Raw genomic sequence first — 25,194 nt, 5'->3', positions numbered from 1 at the left:
TTAAACGCATAAACAAAAGTAGCTTATACAAACTATTTAAGTCGGAATGATGAATACATCTATAGTATGTCTATAACTAAAAGCTCATAAACAAACTAAATAAGCAATTTGTCGATTACAAAAAATAAACATCAAAAAAATAGAAGCTCTGTCTTCTTCTTTACCTTTCTAGATCTGAAAATTAAAATCAAAAACTAAACTCATATATCAAACATTTAACCGTAACCAATTTTTGTGTGAGAGTGATAAAAACGCATATGCCAACAGCTTTACGCACTTTATATTCATTAGAAACCAAGCTAAGATTGAAGATGAGAAGTTCATTATTAAGATCATAAAGCTAAAAGAGAATCAGTATTCAAATAAAACATCTTCCTGCAACCATATTAATTAATATCGTCCCCAAGATATGGACTTGACACTTGAAATCCTAAGACAGCTATTAAAAGCAATGACAAGTTCCAACGCATCCAACTTCACCTTAAACTCAAATGTCCATATTGGCTAAAATAAACGTAATGCTAATACATAACAAATTTCAAAACACTAACCTTCAACCTAAAAACTCAAACCTTCATCGTGGGAAAAAGAAATAAAATACAAATACAGAGGCTTGACCACACAGTACATTAGCATTCTCCTCAAATCAAATCTCGATCTGAATCTTTGGGATTACTTAAAAAGGGATTAAATTATTTCTTTGATTTGGTCAGATTTAGATCTTTATTTTTGGAAAAAAAAAATATACGAACCATCTTTATTCTTTAGTTTTGTCATGATAGAATCAGAGTTTAACATGGGCTCTTTAACCTTCTTTCAAAATCCATTCTCCAGAAAATAAATCCATAAAACAAATGAGTATCAAAAACCAAAATACCTTTTAAAATAATGCAATAAAAAGGGAGTGAACAATAAATAACTCTAATCCAGCTCTTTATGCAAACAAAAAAAGGGCTTGATTTTGACCTTGATCTGCTTGGTGAGGCTAGGGTTTTTCGAGAGAAACCCGAGGATGGGAATAATGGGGTTTATGGAGAGCGCCGACAGGTATGGTGGTAGTCATATGGTGGCAGGATTTGTTGCCTCTACGACAATGTATTTTAGGGTTTGTGGGGAATCAAGAAGCATATTCTTAGATTCAATTTTTGAAATGAAGATTCGAGTGTGAGAGTGTCTTTGACTCTTTGTATGTGTTATCAGGGTGAAGTATATGCACTGTTGGATTAGAATACTTGATCAACGACCCATAAACAAAAAAGAAAACTGATTTGGTAATACGAGTGAATGCATTTTCCAATTTGGCAATCCGAGTGAATGTATCCTCCAACCGTGTTGCTTTTAACTTCATGTAGTAGAGTGTTGTACATCAGGCATTAAAATTTGTCTTTAAGACATTTATTTAAGAGATGCTTTATTTTGTTGTACATAAGGCTTAACATGTTGCATTTAAGACATTGAAGATATATCCCTATTCTAATAAAAGAATAGGTTTAATCTCCTATTGACAAGTGTCATACAATTAGAACTTCTCATTAATGTTATATATCATCTATCATGCCACTTGTCAACCTATTAATTATTCTTTTCAAATTTTCACTCTAATTACATTAAATTAATAATTGATTATCCATTTCAAATTATAATTTTTAAATTTCCCACTGTAACTATATTAAAATAAAAATTGATTCTTTATTTTAAATTTTAAATTTTAAATTTCTTCACTCTAATTATATTAAATTAATAACGTTACATTGAAAAATAAAATAAATATAATAAGGTAATATAACTTCACGTATTTATTTAAATCAACGATTATAATTTTATATAACTAAAAAAATATCTTTTAAGTAATAATTTATTTAAAATAATTGATTAATAATTCTGATTTTTTAATATGAAAATTTAATTAATTTTATAACTGTGGTTCTCACGGGTTATAAACTAGTGTATTATAATATATATATATATATATATATATATATATATATATATATATATATATATATATATATATAAATGTCACTTTTTTTTATTTTGTTTCTTGTTTAATAATATACATACTTTTTGATGTTTTTTTTGGTTTTAAATTTGATGTTTGTGTATATGTACAAAAACATAATGTATGCATAAAATTGTTCAACTTGAATCAACATATTTTTTTGTTCTTCTTGGTGATATAACCCTGCCACTAACAGAAAAAGCCGATTCTGAAACTACCGTAGAAGCTTGGGAGCTTAGTAGATCACGGGCCATAGCGGCTAGAATCGGAAATTGGGTTTCCTTTCCTTTCCACCAAGCCAAAATATCAAAATTTTCAAACTCTTGAACACTCATTTGTGACAAGAAATCGGAACCAATGTACCTTCCGAGCTCGCTACTAGGGGTGTTAGACCGAGCTCGTTTGGAATTTTCATTCCTCAAAGTATTATAGAGCTGAATTGTTTCGTTATTTTGGTGAGAGGTGGATTCGGATGCCTCCGTATTTTGCATCATGTCATGAATGTTTGTTGAACCATATTTTGTTAAATAAACTTCAAACAAATTTTGAAAAACTTTGTTAAATTTTGAAACTTCGTTTGATGCATAATCCATGTCATTATCCAATAAACCCAAATCGTAACAAATATTTTCAATTAGTAGATCACGGGCCATAGCGGCTAGAATCGGAAATTGGGTTTCCTTTCCTTTCCACCTAGCCAAAATATCAAAATTTTCAAACTCTTGAACACTCATTTGTGACAAGAAATCGGAACCAATGTACCTTCCGAGCTCGCTACTAGGGGTGTTAGACCGAGCTCGTTTGGAATTTCCATTCCTCAAAGTATTATAGAGCTGAATTGTTTCGTTATTTTGGTGAGAGGTGGATCCGGATGCCTCCGTATTTTGCATCATGTCATGAATGTTTGTTGAACCATATTTTGTTAAATAAACTTCAAACAAATTTTGAAAAACTTTGTTAAATTTTGAAACTTCATTTGATGCATAATCCATGTCATTATCCAATAAACCCAAATCGTAACAAATATTTTCAATTAAAGTCTCAACCCCCCCCCCCCCCCCATATTTAGAGTCGGATTCAAAGCGGCACAACAAGTAATAATGGGAGGCATTTCTTCAATGCTAGTTAGTCCATCTTGCAAATTAATGATATGTGCAACACATCGACTATGAAAAAAACACCATCGCAATTGGTTTATATTTTAGTTTTAGTTGTCGAACCAGTACGGTGTTGTTTGATGCATTATCAAAAGATATTAATAAAACCTTTCTTTCAAGTTTATAAGTTTTGATCACACAATCTAAAATTTTAAATAAATTTCTATCGGTGTGCGGATACTAAACAATTCAAACGTAATCGTACGCTTCATCATTACCCAATTATTTGGATTAATCCAATGAGCGGTAACACAAAGGTACGCATTCGGTGAACCGTGAGGAGCCGTCCAAATATCACAAGTTAAATTCACACCGGTTTCTAAAGATTGAAATCCTAAAATCATTTCATTTTTTGCAAGTTTCCACATTTCAATACAATTACGTCTAATAGAAGTACGACTCACATGTCAATATCATGGTTGGAGAGTATCTTGGGTGAGTGAAGTCAATCGTTTCTTGTCGAAGTGGTCAAAAGACAAGCATTATTGAATCACGAACTTCGTCATCCTATCCCGAACTTTAGCCAAATCGTAACTCCACAATGTTGTATCATTCGCCATTGTTGTTTGATTATGTACCAGCCCAAATTTCACCACGGGGCATCTCTTGGTCATATGAGTTTTCAATGTCGAATTCTCATCTTCATTGAAAAAAGCATCACATTTCTTGCATCGCGCTTTTCTTGGACTGCTCGACATTACACATAAATCAAAATTGCACCAAATAACCGGATTTCTATTTGTTTCTTTGATGCTAACAACTGTAAGATTGTTTGATGAATCTCCAACACCAACGGAAGTCGAATCAATTGCTTGAATTAAGAGCGTTTTTTTTATCTAAGACAGGTTTTTTGAGGTTTGGTTAACCCAATATATCTATTAGCTATTTATACTATCAAATATTGGTGAATATTGCCAAAAGGGACCCAAAAACGAGATTGCAACAGCCATAAAACGGCTATATAGCCGGTAGAATAAGACAAAAAAGGGCAGATTACCCCTTCTCGAAAAACCGGTTCAAAACCGGTCCAAAACCGGGTCGACGTAAACCGGTCCCAACGGTTGGAATGGAGATCCAGCTCAAACTGGCAGTTCGGTTCATGGCTGAACCGGTTCAAGGCTAAACCGGTTTTCGGATCGGAGGCCGGTTCGGTTCATGAACAGGTTTTTTTGCACACGCCTAGCCCCGCCCACATCTTTTCTGCACTCTTAGTGGGCTCACGGGCTGCCACTCCAAAATTCAATATTCAAAGAGCCCAAAACTCGTGGAGGAGGAATACGACAGATTGGATCACTGGAGGCCGATGATGAAGTCTAAGAGATATTGGGAGGGCCGGAGAGGAGGCGCATCAGCGGCAGAGGCACCGCCGAGAGGATTAACGGGAATGTGGTTTCAGGAATCGATACAACCATGTTTTCGAATAGCTTCATCATGAAAAAGCTCGTCTGAGTCAAAAGAATCATGATTGGCATTGATGTTTCACCAATAGGGTCTAAAATCGACTCCAAAGCGATTTAATTTTCCGATTCCGCCGTAAATTGAAATTTTCTTTTGCTCTTCTTTGAGACGAACCTTAAATCGTAGCCCCATCAAGCCCTATATTAATCAAGATTCGACAAAAAATCTGCAAGAGAGTAAAGATACGACCAAAATTAATCAAGATTCGATAAAAAATCTGGAAGAGAGTAAAGATACGACCAAAAGAAAGATTAGGGTCATCAGAATCTATAGAGTAAAAGGAACGAGAACTTTACCAAATTGCCCAACAATTATGGGATATGACAAGGCATGGGAAGCCAGATACATTATAAATGAAATCTTTTTTTCCATGGGAATAATCAACAGAACCGCTTGGAGCAAACTTCTCTCTTCACAGTCAAAATCTTTTGCACCATTTTCATTACCAAATTCCAAGAGTACATATAGGTCACCGAAGTAGAGAAACCTTGCTTTTTTAATAATGTCTTGAATATAGAGAGAGGGTCTTTTGAAAATGAATGACCTTATCTGTGAAAGAAATCAATTTTATACAAGTGTGTTGAAAGTTCAGCGTCTGAGGATGATGTCTATCACTCATCCGTTTGTCAGCATCATCTGGGTTCTATGAGCGACCCAGTTTTTGGAGTCGTTTATGAAGGCTTCGTTCATGGTATGAAAATAGTTGGTGATCACCATGTATGTCCACTTCAGGATATATACATTAATTCTACTGGTATGTATTCTGGTTTTAATAGTATTACACCCCTGTAACTTTTTGATGCCATATAAAAAAGATGTAGCTCTTGTGTGTATTTTATTTTACTTTGTAATTTTCCCTCTTATAAAAAAAGGATTTTATCTTGTCTTGTAAAGACATGCAATTAACTATGCGCTGCTTAATTAGTATTGGGGAAATATCTTCTATTGAGCATAAGTTAATATAAAATTACAAAATAACAACAGTTACTATACACTTAGAAGAACATATATAAATGTTACGTAATATACACTTATACTGTAGGACGGAAGTCAATGCCATATACAATAAGACCTGACATATTTCCTTCGAAACATGTCAGTTTTAAATCCATAGGTACATACTCATCATTATGCATGTTATCAACGTTAGTTTCCCACACTATAACCTCCATCCATTCATCTTCTCTCTGTTCTGGAATCCATTTGATTCTGTCCAAATTCACTGTGCTTGGGTACCTGAAAGAAATGATTTTGGTTCTTTCCTTTCTATGGGGTACTAAATCACGAGCCTTCACTGGGCACTGGAGCCCATGACATTTTTTTGAAAGTTTGAACACAAGGAAACAAGCATAGGTTGTATCTGATGAGAGCATTTTGGTCTCAATGTCACATTTGATACGAAAATCCTGGTGAGATAGAATCTCAACAACCTCTTCAAATCTGCACCTACATTAATTAAGTCTTATAAATATCAGTGATTCCATGAAATCTGCTAAAGTAAACCTGAGATGAAAGGTGTAATAAAGTAAACCTGGATTCAGTTGGAGGGTTCCACAACTTTATATTTGAAGAGTTGTATATAATTGCTTTTGCAGGTAGCATATGACATCTCTTCCCGTTGACTTTGCTTAGGGAGAATAACTGTTCATAAAAGAGTTACAAGTTTATCATTATGATACCACAAGAATATGTAATTAATTTATCAAGTTGAATTTGTTTTATGAAAAAGAAAAACATCAGACCGTTTCACCATTGTCAATGAGAATTCCCTTGAAAAGAAGTAAGCAGAGCTCTACACTTGAGGCAATTTGGACATTGTTTCCAGACCTTTTAATAATTTCTTTATTATCGGCTATCATTTGTTCCACTGAGTCCATCTCCAACTTTGTTTTCAAGACTCCTCCCATGTTTGTTCCATCCTTCATCTTTTTATTTTGTTCTAAGTCCACCTATAGACAATTAGATGACCACGAAATGACATTTTTATACAAATTTCCCCAAAATAAATACAAAAAAGAAGAGAGGTACACTAACTATTTGATTTACGCTTGGGATGACCTTAAACTCTATGCCTTCAACAAATATTCCCCCTATGCCACAATGATACTTTGAAAAGCTTTCTAGTAGAAATTCAAAATCAGTACTTCTGTGATTACTCTGAAACCGAAATAATTCAACTCTCAACCACTGACTTCCACCTTCTTTCCACTCTGCAAAATATGCATTTAAGGTTTCACCCGCCTTTTTATATTTAAGGTTTATGTATATCGGCCTGCTGGAAACCTTTCTTCGATCATAAAACTTGAAAACTAGGTAAGCTCCATACATCGTCTCTGGAGTTAAGAACTCAGCATTTATCTGAACTCCAATATTTAGATTTGAGATGTCCAAGATCTTTGCGACCTTTGGAAATCTGCACAAACATATTACGATTCAGAAAATCGCATGGTATCCAACATATTGATAGATTGTAAAAAGGAGCAAGTGTTGGTAGTTTCTCATAATTTACATGTTACACTATGATTCTAATAAATATATGTTTCTGTGGGTTTAATTTGTGGCTTACAAATTGGTCAAAAGGTCCAAATAAAGTCAAAAGATCTTTAGTGAATAAGGGTACTTTTGTCTTTTTCAAGTGTTTGTTTTTGTTTGGCTGCAGCTTAATAATGTGTATCAGGTTAGTTAGGGAGAGTTTTTTAGTTTTGCCATTTCCATTGTTCTCCTCTTTTCGTTGTTCCCCCACAAGTAAAATGAGAAGCAAATTTTGGTTCTTCATTTTCTTGTTTCTTTTCTAATTATTCCTTTCGTAAACGCATATACACATCATTATAGCACAACAGTTTCATTTTCCACATCTCAAAAAACCACCAAATTATGTGCCCATAAGATGAGAAAAACTACAAAACAAGCCCCCATATTTTGAAATTTGTTGTTAAAAATCCGTTGGCACAAGTCAAAAATGTGAATTCTACTTCAACATAGATTTGACAAAACTATGGGAACTTCTATCACTTATAAAAATGTGAATTCTACTTCAACATAGATTTGTTAGATACCAAGCCCAACATGTTTTCCAACATATATATCTTAGTGCATTCATTTATAAAAATTGAGGTTGCTTCTCTAGAAGCAAGCTCACCCACATGGATTTGATGCAAACGTTCCACTTCATAAAAGAAGTAGAAATATTCATGCCAGAGTTTACTCCAAACAGAATGATTTTAAGTTAAGTGACATGTATCACTTGACTTAAAAAGTTAATAGAACGTAGTGGTAATCAAATAAAATAGACAAAACCTTGATTTTTGAATGGATCTCCACTTCAGAGAAGAAACATCTTTGTATGAAAATCTTTTTGCCGGTATCATTTCATTTCTTGATCCATCCATGCTTATTGAAAACCACTGTTGCCATAAAAGATGAGCAAAAATTGAAATTAAAAATGAGTCGGAGAGCATTAATTATATTATGAAAAGGCATGGAATGTTGAGAGAAGATGTCGAGAGGATTAGAAGACAGTGAGAATGATGAGTTATTTATCTAAACGGCTACTTTCTGTCCTGATATATATTATATCTTGCATGGAATGCTTAGTTTGTTTCTTGTATAATATTGATGGCTGGTTATTTATCAATATTGTTGCTTGTTTCGAGTTTAGATCTCATGTTTCTACTTCTGATGAGCCTTGAGTTGTTTTTCAATCACCTTTAACTTCTTTGAGATTAGATAATATTAATATCAGCATTGAGCTTGCAAGATCATCTAGGAAAACAAAAAGCATTCCTTTCATTTGAAGAAAACATAATACCCAAAGTGGTTTATCCTTGATATGTAAATGAAAGCCTATGTTGAGATGTAAATGATTCCTAGACACAAAATTTTGATTAGAGTGCTATTGTATCATCTTCTTTTTCTGGCAGACATGTATGCTATTTATGGTAGTAAAGAGATATTCCAAGGAAAACCAGCACATGTAATTATTGACTATAGTCTATAGATGTATATTTCAAATGAGGAAAACATATATAAATGGTTAAAGAGATCGAGTCACCACTTTTTCATTGTTAAGGAGGATTCCTGAAGAAAATAAGGAATGGAGGTCCTTCTTTGAGATTGTGGAGGGCACCGGATATTTTGACATTTGGATTATTTTCTTATAATCCGATGGCAGATTTTGCTCCCATTCCCACTGATCCTGTGTATACATAGATAGATGAAAACATTATAACTGCATGCAAAGCAGTTTGCTGAATCTTGCTATTAAAAGAAGGCTCATTAGTTTCTCTACTCGTCAAAATGAACTTACTTGGCAATTGAAGGCTTTTTCAAGTTCCTCTACAACTTTAGCCATTGTTGGGCGATCCTCCTGCTCTTTCATCAAGCATTGATAGGCAATGGTTGAAAATATCACCAAGGATTGTGGTTCAATTTGTTGTTTTATAGCATCAAAGATAATTTCTTGTATTTTTTGGGTTTTGAAGCTTTTTGCTGCCAACTGTGCAAGAAACACCACTCGCTCGTCTTCAACTGTCGGTCTTGCACTTTTCAGTTGAGCTTCAGCATTTGGGACTTCACGAAGCTGTTGTTTCTGATCAATTTTGATCCTTTCAACTGCTGATCTTCCAGATAAGATCTCAAATAAAATAACTCCAAAAGAATACACATCCGATTTTTGTGTCATGGAGCCTGTGGTCATATAGAGTGGATCAAGATAGCCTAACGTGCCTGCACCTTTGAATATGATGAAATCAGAAATAGCAGCTTTCCAATCGTCCCTAAGTAGAATGCTACTACTTTTCATGTCACCATGAGTCAACTGTTGATCGGTTTCAGTATGACTATGAATGTAAGCTAACCCATGTGCAGCATCAACACATATCTTGAGCCTTTGTTTCCATGTTAGACTATTATTGGTCAGATGCTGTTTTACACTTCCTTTAACCATGTGCTCAAAAACAACGATCCTCTCACCCTGTTCTTCACAAAATCCTATAACTGGAACAACATTCTCATGGCTATAACTATAAAGCCTTGCAATCTCCTTACAAAATTCTTGTCCATGTGAATCCACTGAGTGATGGAGCCGTTTTATGGTAACTGTGTTCTGTCCTCTGAAGTGAGAAAGTTCCCCAGAGTAAACCTCCCCCAGTGGTCCTTGCTCTTTAATATCACGGAAATCATTTGTTGCAGACATAACATCATCGAGTGTCGTTCTAAGGGCTTCTACCCCATTAACCTGCACAAGATACACAGATAAATATAAGCCTTTGCTAATGTAATTATAAAATTAAAATTAATGAAACAAAGTTGTTACTTGATGTCACACATGCATGTTACTATAAAATTAATGACTTACATGAGACTTGAAGGCTTTCTCAAGTTCTTTCACAACCTCAGCCATTGTGGGACGGTCCTCCCGTTTTTTTTTGCAACATTTATATGCAATTTCTGCAAATATCATTATGGAGTCTGGGCATGTTTCATCATCCAGAATGGGAGAGCCGGCTTTCTCAAATTCTTTCTTGAACTTTGAATCAATAATATCGTTCACAATTTTTTGTTGGAAGCAGCGTTTAGCCATGTGAGGTAGAAATTCTTGGGCATCTTTGGACAATTGGAAATGTGCCAGTCTTCCACTCAATGCTTCCAACAAAACTACTCCAAACGAATAAACATCAGACTCCTTTGTCAGCTTACCTGTCTTGGCATACTGTGGATCAATATATGCGAGTGTGCCAACAGCTTGAGTCATAAGAAATGTGGCTTGCAGATTTGCGGGGCCAATTCTTGACAACCCAAAGTCACTAATCATGCCTATGTAGTTTCGGCCTAACAAAATGTTGGAGCTCTTTATATCTCGATGTATTATCCTATGATGTTCTCCAACACCGTTATGGAGAAAGTCGAGCCCATAGGCAGCATCGAGATAAATCTGAAGACGTGTTGCCCATGTATGACAATTCATGATATCATTCTTTTCAATATGACTATCGAGGCTTCCATTTGAGGCATACTCATACACAAGAATACGCTCATGCTCTTCATCACAAAAGCCAACAAGTGTGACAAGGTTTTTGTGTGTAAAGTAAGGAAGAACAGAGATTTCTTGCAAGAATTCCCCAGTTCCTTGCCCTGAATTCCTATCTAACCGCTTAATAGCAACAGTGCTTTGTGTTCTTTGGTAGCTTGAGAGTTCCACCGTAGAAACTGTCTTATATCCACCCTGTTTAACATATTTTCTAAAATCGAAGTGGAAGAGTTTTGCTTTGTAAACTTTCCCAAATCCACCAATTCCAATTTTATAATCGTCGTGAAAATCATGAGTTGCTGACTTTATATCTTCTAGTGGGATTTTCATATGATCCATGTTTTTTACCTGCACCGTTGAGTGTTAGTGCAAAATAATAGTTAAATTTCCGAGTTATTCTAATATTACATGCACATAGGGTCATATATAACTCAAAGATCTTTTGGCCATTTCAGAAAACTTGAAAGTTCCATACAACTTTGTAGTCTCTCTTCATTAGCTTTATCTTAAATTTCCTCATATGTTGCATTGCTTTACTTTTATTCTTAAGAGCAGAAATGTACTAATAGTTATATGCTTGCACATATCTATTTAATGAACTCCTGATTTGTTACAAAATGTGGTTGGTTGTTATTCATTTTCTTCCCATGTGCTATTGTTAGCTTATTCCCTTTAGAGTGTATGTTCCTAGGGGCTGTTAGGCAAGCCTGTTAACCAGTCTGTTGCACAAAAGACTATATGTGGCTTTTGGTAACCTTTGAATGATTTAGTCTTGAATGATTCAAGGTTTTGAATAAAAGCATGTTGTCTCATACTCTACAAAAAGAATAAGTTAACTATATACACACATGTGCATTAGGGATGAAAGTGGGTCCAAACCCGGACCGGATGGACTCGGACCCGGAAAACCCGGAACCGGTTAACGAAATTTTGTAGAACCGGAAACCGGACCGGTATATAGGAACCGGTTCCGGTTCGGTTCCGGGTACGGTACCAGGTAAAGTGGGTCTAGAGCCGGAAAACCCGGAAACATCAAAGTGGGTAGGTTAGAACCTGATAAAGTGGGTTTAGAACCGCAAAACCCGGAAAAACCGGAATTTTTTGGTAATTACTTACTATTTAGTGGGTTGAACTTTGAAAATTTTCATATTGATATCCCGACTTTGGGGGACAGTAACTCATTGAATATGAAACCAAAATGGACAAAATTATAGTCTAAAATCATGTACAAACTCTAAACTACACTCTGGAAAAAACCGCATGCCAATCCGACTTTAAACGAATGAGATATGCATGTGTTAACATTTTCACATAATACAAAAACAAATAGCTGAAAAGTTGAAAATTTTCAGTTTTGATATCCCGATTTCAGAGGACTGTAAATCATTAAATATTAAACCAAAAATGACAAAATACAACAAAGTTGCCTGGAACATGGAGAACGAGAGTGTATTCTAGCATAATGAGAGTTTATTATAGATGAATGAGAGTGTATTCTAGCATAATGAGAGTGTACTTTAGTAAAATACACTTGTTCTTCATATTCCATGCAACGTTATTGTATTTTAATTGAGTGGGTACAGAAACAAAACACGAACCCATACATGAAAACCTAGATGAAAATTCATTTTGAAAGAATGTTATTGCTGACATTAGTGACAAATTTAAGACAAAACTATAAAATTGGTCCCTGTGGTATTCAAAAAACTTTGGATAGGGTCCAAAAAGTTTCTGACTTGCATGAAAGGTCCAAAATAAGGAATTTTCTTTGATTTTAGTCCTAAAAAACTTGAAATGTCTATTTTGCCCTTTTAATTTCTTTTTTTGTATTATTTTACCATTTTCTTAACAATTTAATAATTAAAAATAAAGAATTGCCCCACTCACCCTTTACTCCCACTGTACGCACCATCTCTCTCTCTCTCTCTTTCTCTCTCTCTCTCTCTCTCTCTCTCTCTCTCTCTCTCTCCCTCTCTCTCTGTCTCTCTAATCCGGTCGTCTTCCTCATCCCTTCTATTATTTCTACCTCATCTATGGCTGATTCCCTTCTTTGTTACACCAATAAACCAATTCACACCATTGTAAATCCTATATAAAACTTTGAATAAATATCGTCTCCATCAGATTGGACAAGGAACAGACGAATGAAAGGCAGATCGACGGGAGCTGAGGTGCAGATGGGAAATCGCAAGGATGGGCAAGGGGGTCCATCGAGACCGACGACCCTTTGTGGGTTTACTCTTCGTCTTCACTGATCGGGAGAGAGAAGAAGGAACAAGAATGGAAGCAGTCAAAATGGTGATCTGGTGGTCAAACAAATCGCGAGAAGGAGTCGATCTCCGACGAACTCCCCTAGGCTCTTCGCTCGTTATCGGCAGCCACAAATCGAGGGGGAAAGGTAACCGACTTGATTGAAGGGAGAAGGAGGAAGAACGAAAGCAGAACAGGGGTGGTTCGGTGGAGGTTTGGTCCATCGCCAAAATGAAACAAGAAACGAAGGCGGCTTACGCCGCTGGGTGACTGTTACAGCGAGGGGGCTGCTCCGGTGGCCTCCTTGGTTTTTCTCCTTCTATTCCATTGACAAAACACGAGGAATAAGGGGAAAGAAACACCGGAGTAGTAGCAGAGGGAAGCGACGACCCTTAGGGGTGTTTGGTTGTTTCTGATCGACAGGAAGGAGGGTTGGAGGAGGGTTGTCGATTCTCCTTTTTGCCGCCGATGTTGTAGATACGCGAGTGAGAGAGAGAGAGAGAGATAATTATTTTCTTTTCTTTTTATTTTTATATTAAAATAGTATTTGAAAAATATAAAAAAAAATATAAAAAACAAAGTAAAAGGGTATAACCGTCATTTTAAATTTTTTTGGACTAAAAACACAAAAAAAAACCTTGATTTTGGACCTTCTATGCAAGTGAAAAACTTTTTGGACCCTATCCAAAGTTTTTTGAATACCACGGGGACCAATCTTGCAGTTTTGTCCAAATTTAATTAATTTCCATAAAAGGAGAATTATAATTATGGATATCATTTAATATACATGGCCTAGTTCCCGAGTTTAACAAAACAAAAGAAAAGAAGAGAAAATAAAGTCAGGAGAGAAAAGAAGAGAAAGGAAAGGAAAACAAAATTTTCTTTTGTGTTCCCGAGTTGGAAAGAAGTGGAAAGAAATTAATCATTTTGTTATTTCTTTCCAAATCTTCCCAAATCGGAAGGAAAGTTAGGAGGGAAAGTGATCCTTCCATTTCCCTCTGCTTTCTCCCTTTAATGAAACTCGGGAACACCAATTTCTTTTATTTTCTTCTCATTGTCACTCATTTCTTTTCTTTTATCTCGTTAAGTTGAACTCAGGAACAGGAAATCATTTAATATCTATATTTATTTAACTAAATAATTATTTATTTTTACTAAATTTTTATTGGTGCATTGTAGCACACAATAAATGTAAGAAACACATGAACGTAGCCCTATATATATATATATATATATATATATATATATATATATATATATATATATATATATATATATACACACGAAAATAATTGTCCAGATAAAATCTTTAAGTCAACTCTATTTTACCAATAAACTATTTTTTACCCGGCAACATCTAGAAAAGTCATATTATTTTGGTACGGTTTATGAAAAAGTCTCAAATGTTTTTAACATTAACTCTTTTACTCTTTCACCTAAAATCTCGAAATTTTCTGGTTCAAATTATGAATAGGAATAAACGTCATTAAGCTTCTTAAAACTAAAGATCAAAGTCTTCTATAACCAATTATTTGCCATAAAACAATGATGTTAACATCATTTTGAACTCATCATCGTCCATGTAATACATTTCCCCCATAAATTTATGTTACAAGTATTGTAAGATATTGAACTTTTATATTGAACACGTGATTACAATCTACCTAAAAGTAGTTTAAAGGAATGTGAACTATTAAGTTCATATAAGGAATCAGTGACTGATGACAATCAATACAATAGTAGGAATTGTGAGGTTATACAGATCTAGAGAAGAGTGTGAGTTTTATCCTTAAATCTCAATCATATATGAAAAATTCCTCCATGGATCAATTACGTAACATGTCAATAAATTTAAATTTCAAAACTCCAAAACACAAAGATTGTAAGAAACATTGTGTTTATTCGTCTATGGATTCATTTCTATGATCACATTTGGTTTGAAACCATGAATGATTAAAATGAAGTTGTGTTTAAATGGCATGCCAATATATATATATATATATATATATATATATATATATATATATATATATATATCACTGTACTTTTATACTATGCCTAGAGATGTAACGATGGACTTGCTCTCGACCTAGTTTGATCGAAAGACAACAATGTCATTTTCCATTTACATCATAGAAAATAGTCCTAAAAGTGTAACAAGTGGTTAGAACAATGTGGCTTTTTAGAACTAAGAAATTTCCATATTTTTTGTGAAAGAGTAAAAGAATAGAAGTAGAATAAAAATTTGGTACTTTTTCATAAATTGAGCCAAAAATAATGAGATTTGTATGAAGGTAACTAAGCAAAAATAGTTTTCTAGAGCCAAAGATAGTTTATCCGGTAATCGAGATTTTTTTGTAAATCAAATAAAATTTAGAACTTTTTCATAAAATGACACACACACACACACACGCACGCACGCACGCATGCACGTACGGGCACACACACATACACATATAGGGGAAATGACAAAAATGCCCTACAAAGTTTCTAGGGTTGGTCGATTCAGTCCCTACAATTTTTTTCGGGCTTTATGGGTTCCTAAGCTAGGATACGACCTGCTCTTTTAGTCCCTGTCAACCTGTAATAGTCGGTTCAGTGACCATTTAGACCAAAAAAACTTACATTGTGCCTCTATAAAAGCCAAAAAAAATTAGTTTGGGGTGAATGTGGGCATGGTGCAAACTGCTAGACTGGAAATCTAACTTGGAGCTGAGTTGTTCAAGAGTGATACGTGGATGTATTAGTGAACCATATATATGTGACATAGAGTTTCCAGTTAATGTTGAGAGATCATTTCTAGACGGAGCACATAGGTTTTCTCTCTCATCCTCTCATCTAAAAAATCTAGCAACCTGTTGTTCATCATTCCTTTCCTCTATATTAGATATAAGATTTGTAAACTGTTTTCGTTTTACTTAATTAGATATAGGATTGATTAGGTGAGTGCTGAGTGTAATTTGTAGGGAGAATGTTCTTGTAATTTTTTTGGAATCTGGTTCTATGTAAATAAAGGATTGATTCAGTATTTCCTGTGTTCGTAAATATATATTGATACCATACATCCTTATGAATAATGGAGAATGGTGTTGCAGTAAAGTTTTGAGAGTATTTCACCAACCAATATCGAGCAAACAATGCACGTGTTGACACTAACCCTTATGAATATTGATTCCATAGAGGTCTTGGTGTTCCAACCTTTCTAGAATTATTGAAAAAATATGTAAGCACAAAGGGCAACATGCGAATAATAAAACCGGTCCAATACACCACACCTTTTTATCTTTTGCCTTTGCGAATTCTTCAACATACTGGGGCTCTAACTCGTCGAAACTATTCACGACAATCCCATATGCAGCGTTTCCAGCTTCTTCTATACGTTGAAACATCTCCATACTTTCTTTTGAGTCTCTTTTTGGCCAATCAGAAGCCTGGGTTTGGTAACTTCGATCCGGCCAGGAAGGTCGGGCAGCACAAAGTACTCAGAGTCGGATTTGATTTCATCAAGTATTCTAGTATTCGCTACTATGTGTATGCATAGGTACGTGTAGCATCCTGGTCCGTAGAAAACAAGTAACCTGTTAGCCAGACCTGTCGTCCATGGTAAACCACTATCTGAGATGATGCAACTTGGAGTAGGAGTTAAACGCCGAAGCATGCTTTCAGTTGGTTCTTCTAACATGGAAATGACGTCAAAAAATTTGACCACGAGTGCAGTTGATGGAATCAAGTCAAAACTCTGGCATCCTTCAGGCAATTCAACTTCAGCTAAAGGGAGTTTGAGTTCAAGTACTTGAATCTTGAGGTTAGCTTTGATTGCACGATCATTGACTGATTTAAAACGGTTGGCGTTAAATGGATTTGTGATTATAGTGACAAGAACACCACGTTGGGCTAGCATTCTGGCAATTTCCACCATGGGTATCATATGACCTTGGGCCATTAGAGGGAACAAGATAAAGTGAAGGTCGGAAGAAGGGAAAGCCATTGGAGTACAAGAATGTGGTTTTGGGTGGTTGTTTCTAAAACTACATGAAGGATCTATTCACTTGGCTCAAATAACATGTGAAGTGTTGTAAGTGTTTGCCACGTGTCATAATCTGTGTGATTTGCAAAAACCAAGACCCTTTAAGATTGATGTTATGTTCTAGATTGTAACTTCACGAATTGTTCCCCGAACTTATTTTTTTGGCTTTATAAAGGCATAATGTGAGTTTTTTTGGTCTAAAAGGTCACTGAACCGGTTATTACAGGTTGAAAGGGACTAAAAGATCAGGTTTTTTTGGTCATATCCTAGTTTAGGGACCCATAAAGCCTGACAAAAACTTTAGGGACTCAACGGGTAAACCTTAGAAAGTTCGTAGGGCATTTTTGTCATTTTCCCTATATATATATATATATATATATATATATATATATATATATATATATATATATATATATATATATATATATATAGGTTGGGTTCAACAATCAATTTTAAACCATTGAACCAATGAACAAAAACTTTTAGAGCTTATGTTGTTATGTGTAGGAACACCAAACAACTGAGGGAGGTGATAATGATGACTTGGAATCTACATGTTGGATGTTCGAGTTTATACTTTTAATTTTTAATTAATTTACAATTCTCATATACTTTGAAACATTATTGGTTTGGAACCAAATGTATGTTTCTTGCACAAACTTTGTGGTGTTCGACTATCAACTATGTTGTACATGTCATAAAATTTGCAGCTAGAAACATCAACCCATACTTTTTGGAGAACTATATTTGTTGCTTAATGTGTCGTTATTTGTTTTTCAACCGGTCATCACTATTGTGATTATTACTCCTATTTTATTCTAAATAAAAGGATGAAGAATACCCGGTGTTCTAAAAGGCGCGCCATGGCACGCGCCAAGAATACCCATACATGCTCACACGGCACCTGCCCCGAGGTTATCAAGCGATAGGAAAATCCTTAAAAAGAAAGGATTAAACAAGCATTCAAGGTTTTAAACATGGGACCTCACTTTTGGAGTCAACTTCCACGATTTTTACACTAAAGAAGAAAACGAGTCAACATGTGAATTTCTCAACTTCAAATTTAAATACCTTGAAGTCATCTTCACTTTCCCGTTTGTCTTTCAATTTATCTGCAACCTAATAGAAACAAGTAAATATTTAAAAACAGAAAGAAACAAATGTCTATATATATATATATATATATATATATATATATATATATATATATATATATATATATATATATATATATATATATATAGAGAGAGAGAGAGAGAAAGAGAGAGATATGATTGTTCCATAATCATGTATGAATAATCAAAAGGGAAAAACAATCATATAAGATTTATATATTTGAATATGTTTATTCCATTTTCATTAACTTATATATGATTGTCAAGTAATTATAAGACCATAGGGAGTGGCGTGTGGTAAAATAAGGTGGAGCCTATGTGACATGTTTTACCGCAATGACATCACCCCTAGTATGTGGTTTGCGTTGTGACTTTTTGTCGTGCTCCTCTCTCTCTCTTAGTCTTCCTCCCTCTTTCTATTTCTCTCTATATCTCTCTTTCCTCTTTTCATGGTATATCATTCCTATTATGGTATTGAAGTGTGAAAAAATGAGGTGGAGTGTTGTAACAATGACAACACAGCCTACAGCCTAATAAAAAATATCTCAAGCTCACTATGTGGTCTCATAAAGTATATACATATAATTTAACTTTATCAATACTCTCTAAAATAATAATGTATTAGTATTAGATATATGATTAAATTATATGGCTAGTTCCTTATGACTGGGGATAATTTTGTGTGTTAAATTTTTAATTGTTTTTTTTACTGTCCGTCATATTTGATTTTCTTGCACCAAATAAGAATATTGCATCTGGAGGAGAGAACTTACTTTTGTGGATGACGGTAAAGTGGAACATGTAAATGACGAATTCACCCACTTACCCTTCAATTTTTTTTTTCATTTTATGCCATTTTATTATGATTTTTACATAATGGGCTTTAGAATATTAAAGTTTAATTATTTTTCATATTTAACCCATACCATCCAATTTTTTAAATAAACCGCATTAGATTTTTTTCGTGGTCTTTATCAAATTTTGAGTCTTCACCCGATCCAATTATATATATATATATATATATATATATATATATATATATTGTATGAACGTAGGTACCAATCAGATTTTAAGAAAAAATAAATTATTAATAAATAATATAAAGGTATAATGGTAATCTTACTTATAATTACTTATGGTAGAAGAAAATAAATCAATTAAAATCTCTTCAATTAAAGGATATCAGTCTCACCTATAACTTGTATCCTCATATTATAACATGTATCCTCATATTATCACAAACTTCACACACATAACACAACACCAAACACTCATTATCTCCATCATCGTCTTCACCCCATAGTCGTCTTCTTCGTCTATTCGTCTTCAGTTTTTGTTTTTGTTTTTGTTTTGTTTTGTTTTTGCGTAGAACGGTAACGGTAGCCATTTCTTATATCATATATCATATCAGAATCCCATTATATATGGAAAATCATTATACCCCTCGTGCTATTTTTCCCCGGTGGCATGTGCACGACAATGATTTTGTCATTCATCCAACTGATGTAGGCTCGACCATTACCGGTTGCAGACCCTCTTCCCATCGGTCATACCTTGGTAAGTTTTATACTCAATTACAGATTATCTGCACTCGATTTCTTAATTCAGCTTCATTATACATTCACTCTATTTCTAATTATCTTGATATCTGCACTATATTTCTTTTAAGAATTGTTTTGAATATTTTGGCTATGACTGAATTTTACTTTTGAGAATAAAAATTCTGCATAATCAAATATCAAATTTTAGTCTTGAATATTATTCGAATTTTTAATCGAAATGCATGTCTAATATTAAACAAATCGTGAAAACCTAAAAGCTTCTAGTATTAGAAATAATCTAGAATCAAGCATAATACTTTGGTTGGTGATTTGTTGTTTTTTATCTGTGTTCTCTGTATAAAAATATGTGTTCTTGGAAATTTTTTGATTCGACTAGAATCAAGTAGCGGTATTATTTGTTAGGTTTATAAAATTCTGAAAGAGTCGAAGTTGTTGATATAATTCTTGCAGTAGTACTTGCATAATTTTTTATGGTTGTGCTTGTAAATAAAATTCTCATTCAACATAGTTATTTGAGTCAATTTCATAACCATTATTTGAAGCAAATAATTAATCTAGTAGAAAATACACAATACACTAAATTGATGTTAATGTATTCACTTTCGGTGAAAATTTAAGTTCCCACAATGATTACAATTGTTTAGAGTTTTTAAAATGCATAAAGAATCATTGACATTCTTAAACCAATTTTTACACGAATAGTTTTGAAGCGTGCCTTATTTACTATATCATCATTTTAAATATAACATAAATACGAAAAACATCAGGTTTTTTTTTTACATTATACTTAATACACATATTATTAACCGATAATAGTGTTTCATTTTGATAGAGTTAGTATGCCTGTTGGCTTAAAACTCTTAGCATGTTTCGAATGCTAGATCGGGTTGGTGTTCAGTCAGCAAAGGGAGAGCGACTAAGCACCTTGCTACTAGGACCCTTCAGTCAAGCTTCTCCAGTGAGACCTTTCTTTTAGGCAGGCGATAGCCTGATTCAAAGATTGGTTCCGAATCTTTCTCTTGTTATGTAGCTAATTAGGAGTTATCAAAGGTTGTTAAACTAACTCATTAGCTAGTCCAAGGAATAGAATCAGGACTCTATCGAGGAGGTTTTGGATATTTTTTAGATCTCCCAAAAAAGCTAGTCCTCTGAAACAGAGGGGAGATTTCAGAGATTTTAGATCTCTCATAAAAGCTAGTTGACGGAGACAGAGGATCAAAACGGAGATCTTTCACACAGTTGAAAAATGGTCATATATGGGGCAAATCAATAAAACATGCATAAAGGTTTGGAAATTCTAAAACCTAAAAAATCAATAGAAATATAGAGAAAAAAATACTTTAAGATATCTAATCTTATTTTATTTTATTTTGTTTTTTTGACTTTATAGGATTAAAAATCGCAGGTTTTGGCACAAATACGCCGAAAAAAAAATTGAATTTTTTTTTAATAAAAAAAAGTTATTTAAAAAAAATTCAACGATTTTTTTTTAAAAAAAGTAACGCTTTCTACTTCTGTAAAGTAAAAATAAAAATTAGATATCTGAAAGTACTTTTTTTTATACATTTTGAGGGTTTTTAATTAGGTTTATGCATTTTCTATTGATTTTCCCAATATATATATATATATATATATATATATATATATATATATATATATATATATATATATATATATATTCAAAATCAAATAAGAAGGAAATTTTTGGTAGGAAGGTAATAGTTTTTTTTCTATATATTTTTTTCGCGAACAAACAAAATGAATCATAAAGATGTTTTTTTGGGAATTTTTTCTTGTGAATCATCTTACAAATGAATCATCTAGTGATTCATTTATTTTGTTCGTCAAAAAAATATGTAGAAAAAAAACTTCTTACCTTTCTACCAAAAAAAATTTCTTACCGGATCTATATATATATATATATATATATATATATATATATATATATATATATATATATATATATATATATATATATATATATATGGTTAGGTGCATGTGAGACGGCTTAATTTTGTGAGACTATGAGACGCAATCCTAGTCACTCATTTTGTAGATTAAAAAAAACATTTTTAAAATGCAAAATAATTGACAATTTTGTAAATTTTTTTTTAAATATTATTTTTGTCATTATATATATATATATATATATATATATATATATATATATATATATATATATATATATATATATATGGTTAGGTGCATGTGAGACGACTTAATTTTGTGAGACTGTGAAACGCGATCCTAGCCACTCATTTTGTAGATTAAAAAAAAACATTTTTAAAATGTAAAATAAATGAAATTTTTTGAATTTCTTTTTAAAATATTATTTTTGTCATTTATATTTTCCAAAAAAAAAAATACCGTTTTTTTACATATTCTAGTAGAATATTAGAATATTTTATATATCTGACAAATCTAGTAGAATATTAGAATATTCTAACAATCTAAAAATCACATTAAAATATTTACACTGTAATATTCTATTAGAATATTTCACGTATTTTTCAAAAAAATCGGTAATTTTTATTTATTTATTTTAATTTTTATTTATTTTTTTAGGTAAAAAAAATGACAAAAATAATAATTAAAAAAAGAATTGTCGAAATTTTCATTTTATTTACATTTTAAAATTATTTTTAAATTGCGTCTCACGGATATATATATATATATATATATATATATATATATATATATATAGAGAGAGAGAGAGAGAGAGAGAGAGAGAACAACAAGATGAAAGCGCAACAAAATGGGTGAATTTTGAGAGAGAGAGAGAGAGAACAACAAGATTAAAGCGCAACAAAATGGGTGAATTTTGAAAATGCAATGCAAAGAATAAAGGTACAGTGCTATAAAATATTAGATACAACATTCTTATTGCTTGCCAATATCATACAAGGATGTTATATTATTATGATTTCATATCATTTCATTTCTTTTTTGTGATATATTTTGAAACTTTTTCTTAGTGTTTTTGGTGCTATTATATTATTATGATTTGTTGATATGATGATGTTTTCTCTATATTGGAAATATTTTGTACTTAAATAAAATATGGGAAGAGTAAAAAGAATTAAAACTTTATCAATTATGTTTGTCCTTACAACAGAGAAACAAGAAAACAAGGGAATGAATATGGACCACTCATTTCGAATCAGCCGCTTAAGAGCTTCAGTGTACCGAACCGACCGAACAGATCATATATGAATACGTATATTTAGGGTTGTAAACGAACTGAACGTTCGGCGAACTGTTCGTGAACCGTTCGGCGGGAAGTTCGTTTATGTTCGTTTATTTAATAAACGAACGAACATGAACACAAATTATCGTTCGTTTAGTTAAACAAACGAACATGAACAATGGTCTTGTTCGTTCAATTATGTTTGTGAACGTTCGTTTACGTTCGTTTATGTTCGTTCATATAAGTTCACTTTATGTTCACATATGCTTAATTGTGTTTGATTACATTAGTGTATTATATGTTAATTTAAGTTTATATATCTTCAATTATGTTTTTTTTATCTTCGTTAGTTTATGTTCGTTTAGCATGTTCACGAACATAAACGAATGAACATGAACAATGTAATTTGTTAAACGAACGAACATGAACAAGAAAACTCGTTCGTTTATCCGTTCGTGTTCGTTTATTTGTTCGGCTAACTTAAATGAACGAACATGAATAAGCCTCGTTCGTGTTCGTTCGGTTCGTTTACAGCCCTACGCATATTCATATATGAATAAGTATAACGGAAGTGATTATTCATATACGAATATAGCGACGATAGGTGGTGGTGGATGTGGCGGTTGTTGGTGGTGTGGTCCCTATGGTTTGGGGTAATTTGTACGATTGGTCCTTAACTTATTTTTTTTATCTGGGAGGTCCTACTATTTGTTTTTGTTATGCTCTTGTCCCTCCTGTTTGTTTTTGTTAAGCTCTTGGTCCATACTGTTTGTTTTTGTTACGGGTTTGGTCCATGTCTTACCTAAAAATACTATTATTTAAATAAGAAAAAATGGTGGGTAGGTAAGATAAGGCGAGGGGTGAGGTTAGTAGTGTTTTTATTTAAATAAATTAAAAAATCAATGGCAAAATAGTCTTTTTAGGTAAGACAGGGACCAAACGTGTAACAGAAATAAACAATAGGGACCTTACGAGTAAAAATATAAGTTAGAGACCAAACACGCAAATTACCCTAAACCATAGGGACCATTCGTGTAATTTACTCTTAAAAAGCTAGTATAAATTATGCACAATTTCTAAATTAAAAATAAAAAAAAAAAAAAAAAAAAAAGCCTTCCAAGACGAATACTTTTATTAATGAATTATTGATGTAATAATTTATATGATTAATTTGATCAAATAACTTACTTGTTGATGTGCTAACGCCGCCTCAAATTTCTGTTGAAGTCTTAAAACTTCCTCAAGCTTTTGGACAACCTCAACTATCGTTGGACGTTCGTTTCGATCGCTTTCCAGGCATTGGTATGCAATAGCTGAATAAAGATCCAAGGAGTCTGCGCTCATCTGTTTTCTTAGAATGGGATCTATGATCTCAGTAAGTTTTCTGTCACAATAATGGCGGCATGCCAAGGGACCTAGAAACCCTTTCCCCTCTTCATATGCTAATCTTCCACAAAGGATTTCAAACAATACAACCCCAAAAGAGTACAAATCTGACTCTTTTGTTAGAACACCAGTGTTGTAGTATACAGGATCCAGGTAGCCGAATGTGCCAGCAGCATTGGTAACAAGGAAATCAGACTGCTCACTTACTAGATGTAATTTCGATAACCCGAAATCAGCTATCTTTGGCTGCCAATTTTCATCTAACAGAATATTTGCGCTCTTCAAGTCCCGATGAATGACTCGTATTTGGGTTTCTGTTGGAGGATAATGAAGATAAGTCAAGCCACGAGCTGCACCAAGGCAAATTTGGAGGCGCTGTAACCATGTTAGGTGAGCACTACTCACATACTGGTCGAGGCTTCCATGTGTTACAAACTTGTAGACAACTATCATCTCGTCTCCCTCGTCACAGAAACCAACAAGAGAGACGATATTTTCATGTTTATATGAAGAAAGAACACTAATGTCACACAAGAACTCGTGCGATCCTTGTTCGGATTCTCTATCAAGCCGTTTAAATGCGACTGTGACAAGGCCTTCTGGCCTTAACAGATCTCCTTTGTAAACACTCCCAAAACCACCGCGTCCAATGAAACATTGAGCTGCGAAGTTGTAGGTTGCTTGTAATATATCTTCCAATGGAATTCTTAAGTGAGCAAACTCTTTCGGGAAGGGCATGATGTGTTTGTTTATGAGATATTTTTGAAAGAAAAGAACATTATAAGAATTGAAAAGACACAAATGATGATGAGGTTCACCGAAGATATATAAACCCAATCACATTAACTAACCATGGGGTTTGGGAAAACAACTTGTTACCTACTCACCAGAAATATATAAATAATTTATTTAAACACTACACATCACAGCGCAATTGCGGGGAGCTAGAAGTCAATTTGTTGGAATACCAAGGCAAATTTAAAAAAGGAAAAAACTGATTGCACATGTCAATAAAACCACAGGTA

General features: G+C 33.4%; 1 protein-coding gene across 5 annotated transcripts; it reads right to left on the bottom strand.

Moving 5' to 3' along the window:
* Window positions 1-5,535: 5,535 nt before the first annotated feature.
* Window positions 5,536-24,992, bottom strand: LOC145114890 (uncharacterized). Of its 5 annotated transcripts, none has more exons than XM_079051002.1 (10): window positions 23,972-24,992; window positions 17,991-18,038; window positions 9,971-10,990; window positions 8,921-9,850; window positions 8,666-8,809; window positions 7,912-8,018; window positions 6,673-7,027; window positions 6,357-6,563; window positions 6,146-6,255; window positions 5,536-6,060 (listed from the first exon to the last, which is right to left on the bottom strand). In XM_079051002.1, exons 1-10 carry the CDS (start codon window positions 24,905-24,907, stop codon window positions 5,646-5,648), a joined length of 4,272 nt encoding a protein of 1,423 aa, XP_078907128.1. In that variant the 5' UTR covers window positions 24,908-24,992; the 3' UTR covers window positions 5,536-5,645. The 5 variants fall into 5 exon arrangements, with proteins under 5 accessions (XP_078907128.1, XP_078907125.1, XP_078907127.1 ...); XM_079050999.1 differs by having other exon boundaries at window positions 6,649-7,027; window positions 23,972-24,991; XM_079051001.1 differs by having other exon boundaries at window positions 5,536-6,054; window positions 6,649-7,027; window positions 23,972-24,991.
* Window positions 24,993-25,194: the final 202 nt, after the last annotated feature.

The sequence above is a fragment of the Lactuca virosa genome, chromosome 5, assembly GCF_052849685.1.
Source record: "Lactuca virosa cultivar CGN04683 chromosome 5, Lactuca_virosa_CGN04683_v6, whole genome shotgun sequence".
In the NCBI taxonomy this organism is placed as follows: Eukaryota; Viridiplantae; Streptophyta; class Magnoliopsida; order Asterales; family Asteraceae; genus Lactuca; species Lactuca virosa.
This window is presented reverse-complemented; position numbering and strand designations above follow the sequence as displayed.

What these genes read in the sequence shown, in the direction of transcription:
- LOC145114890 (XM_079050999.1), bottom strand. Translation starts at nt 24,907, where the DNA reads ATGCCCTTCCCGAAAGAGTTTGCTCACTTAAGAATTCCATTGGAAGAT. An exon ending in AAAGTGAAGATGACTTCAAG is followed by an intron (nt 10,991 to 17,990) that starts GTATTTAAATTT and finishes TCAACGGTGCAG; the next exon opens with GTAAAAAACATGGATCATAT. An exon ending in AGAAAGCCTTCAAGTCTCAT is followed by an intron (nt 9,851 to 9,970) that starts GTAAGTCATTAA and finishes TATCTTGTGCAG; the next exon opens with GTTAATGGGGTAGAAGCCCT.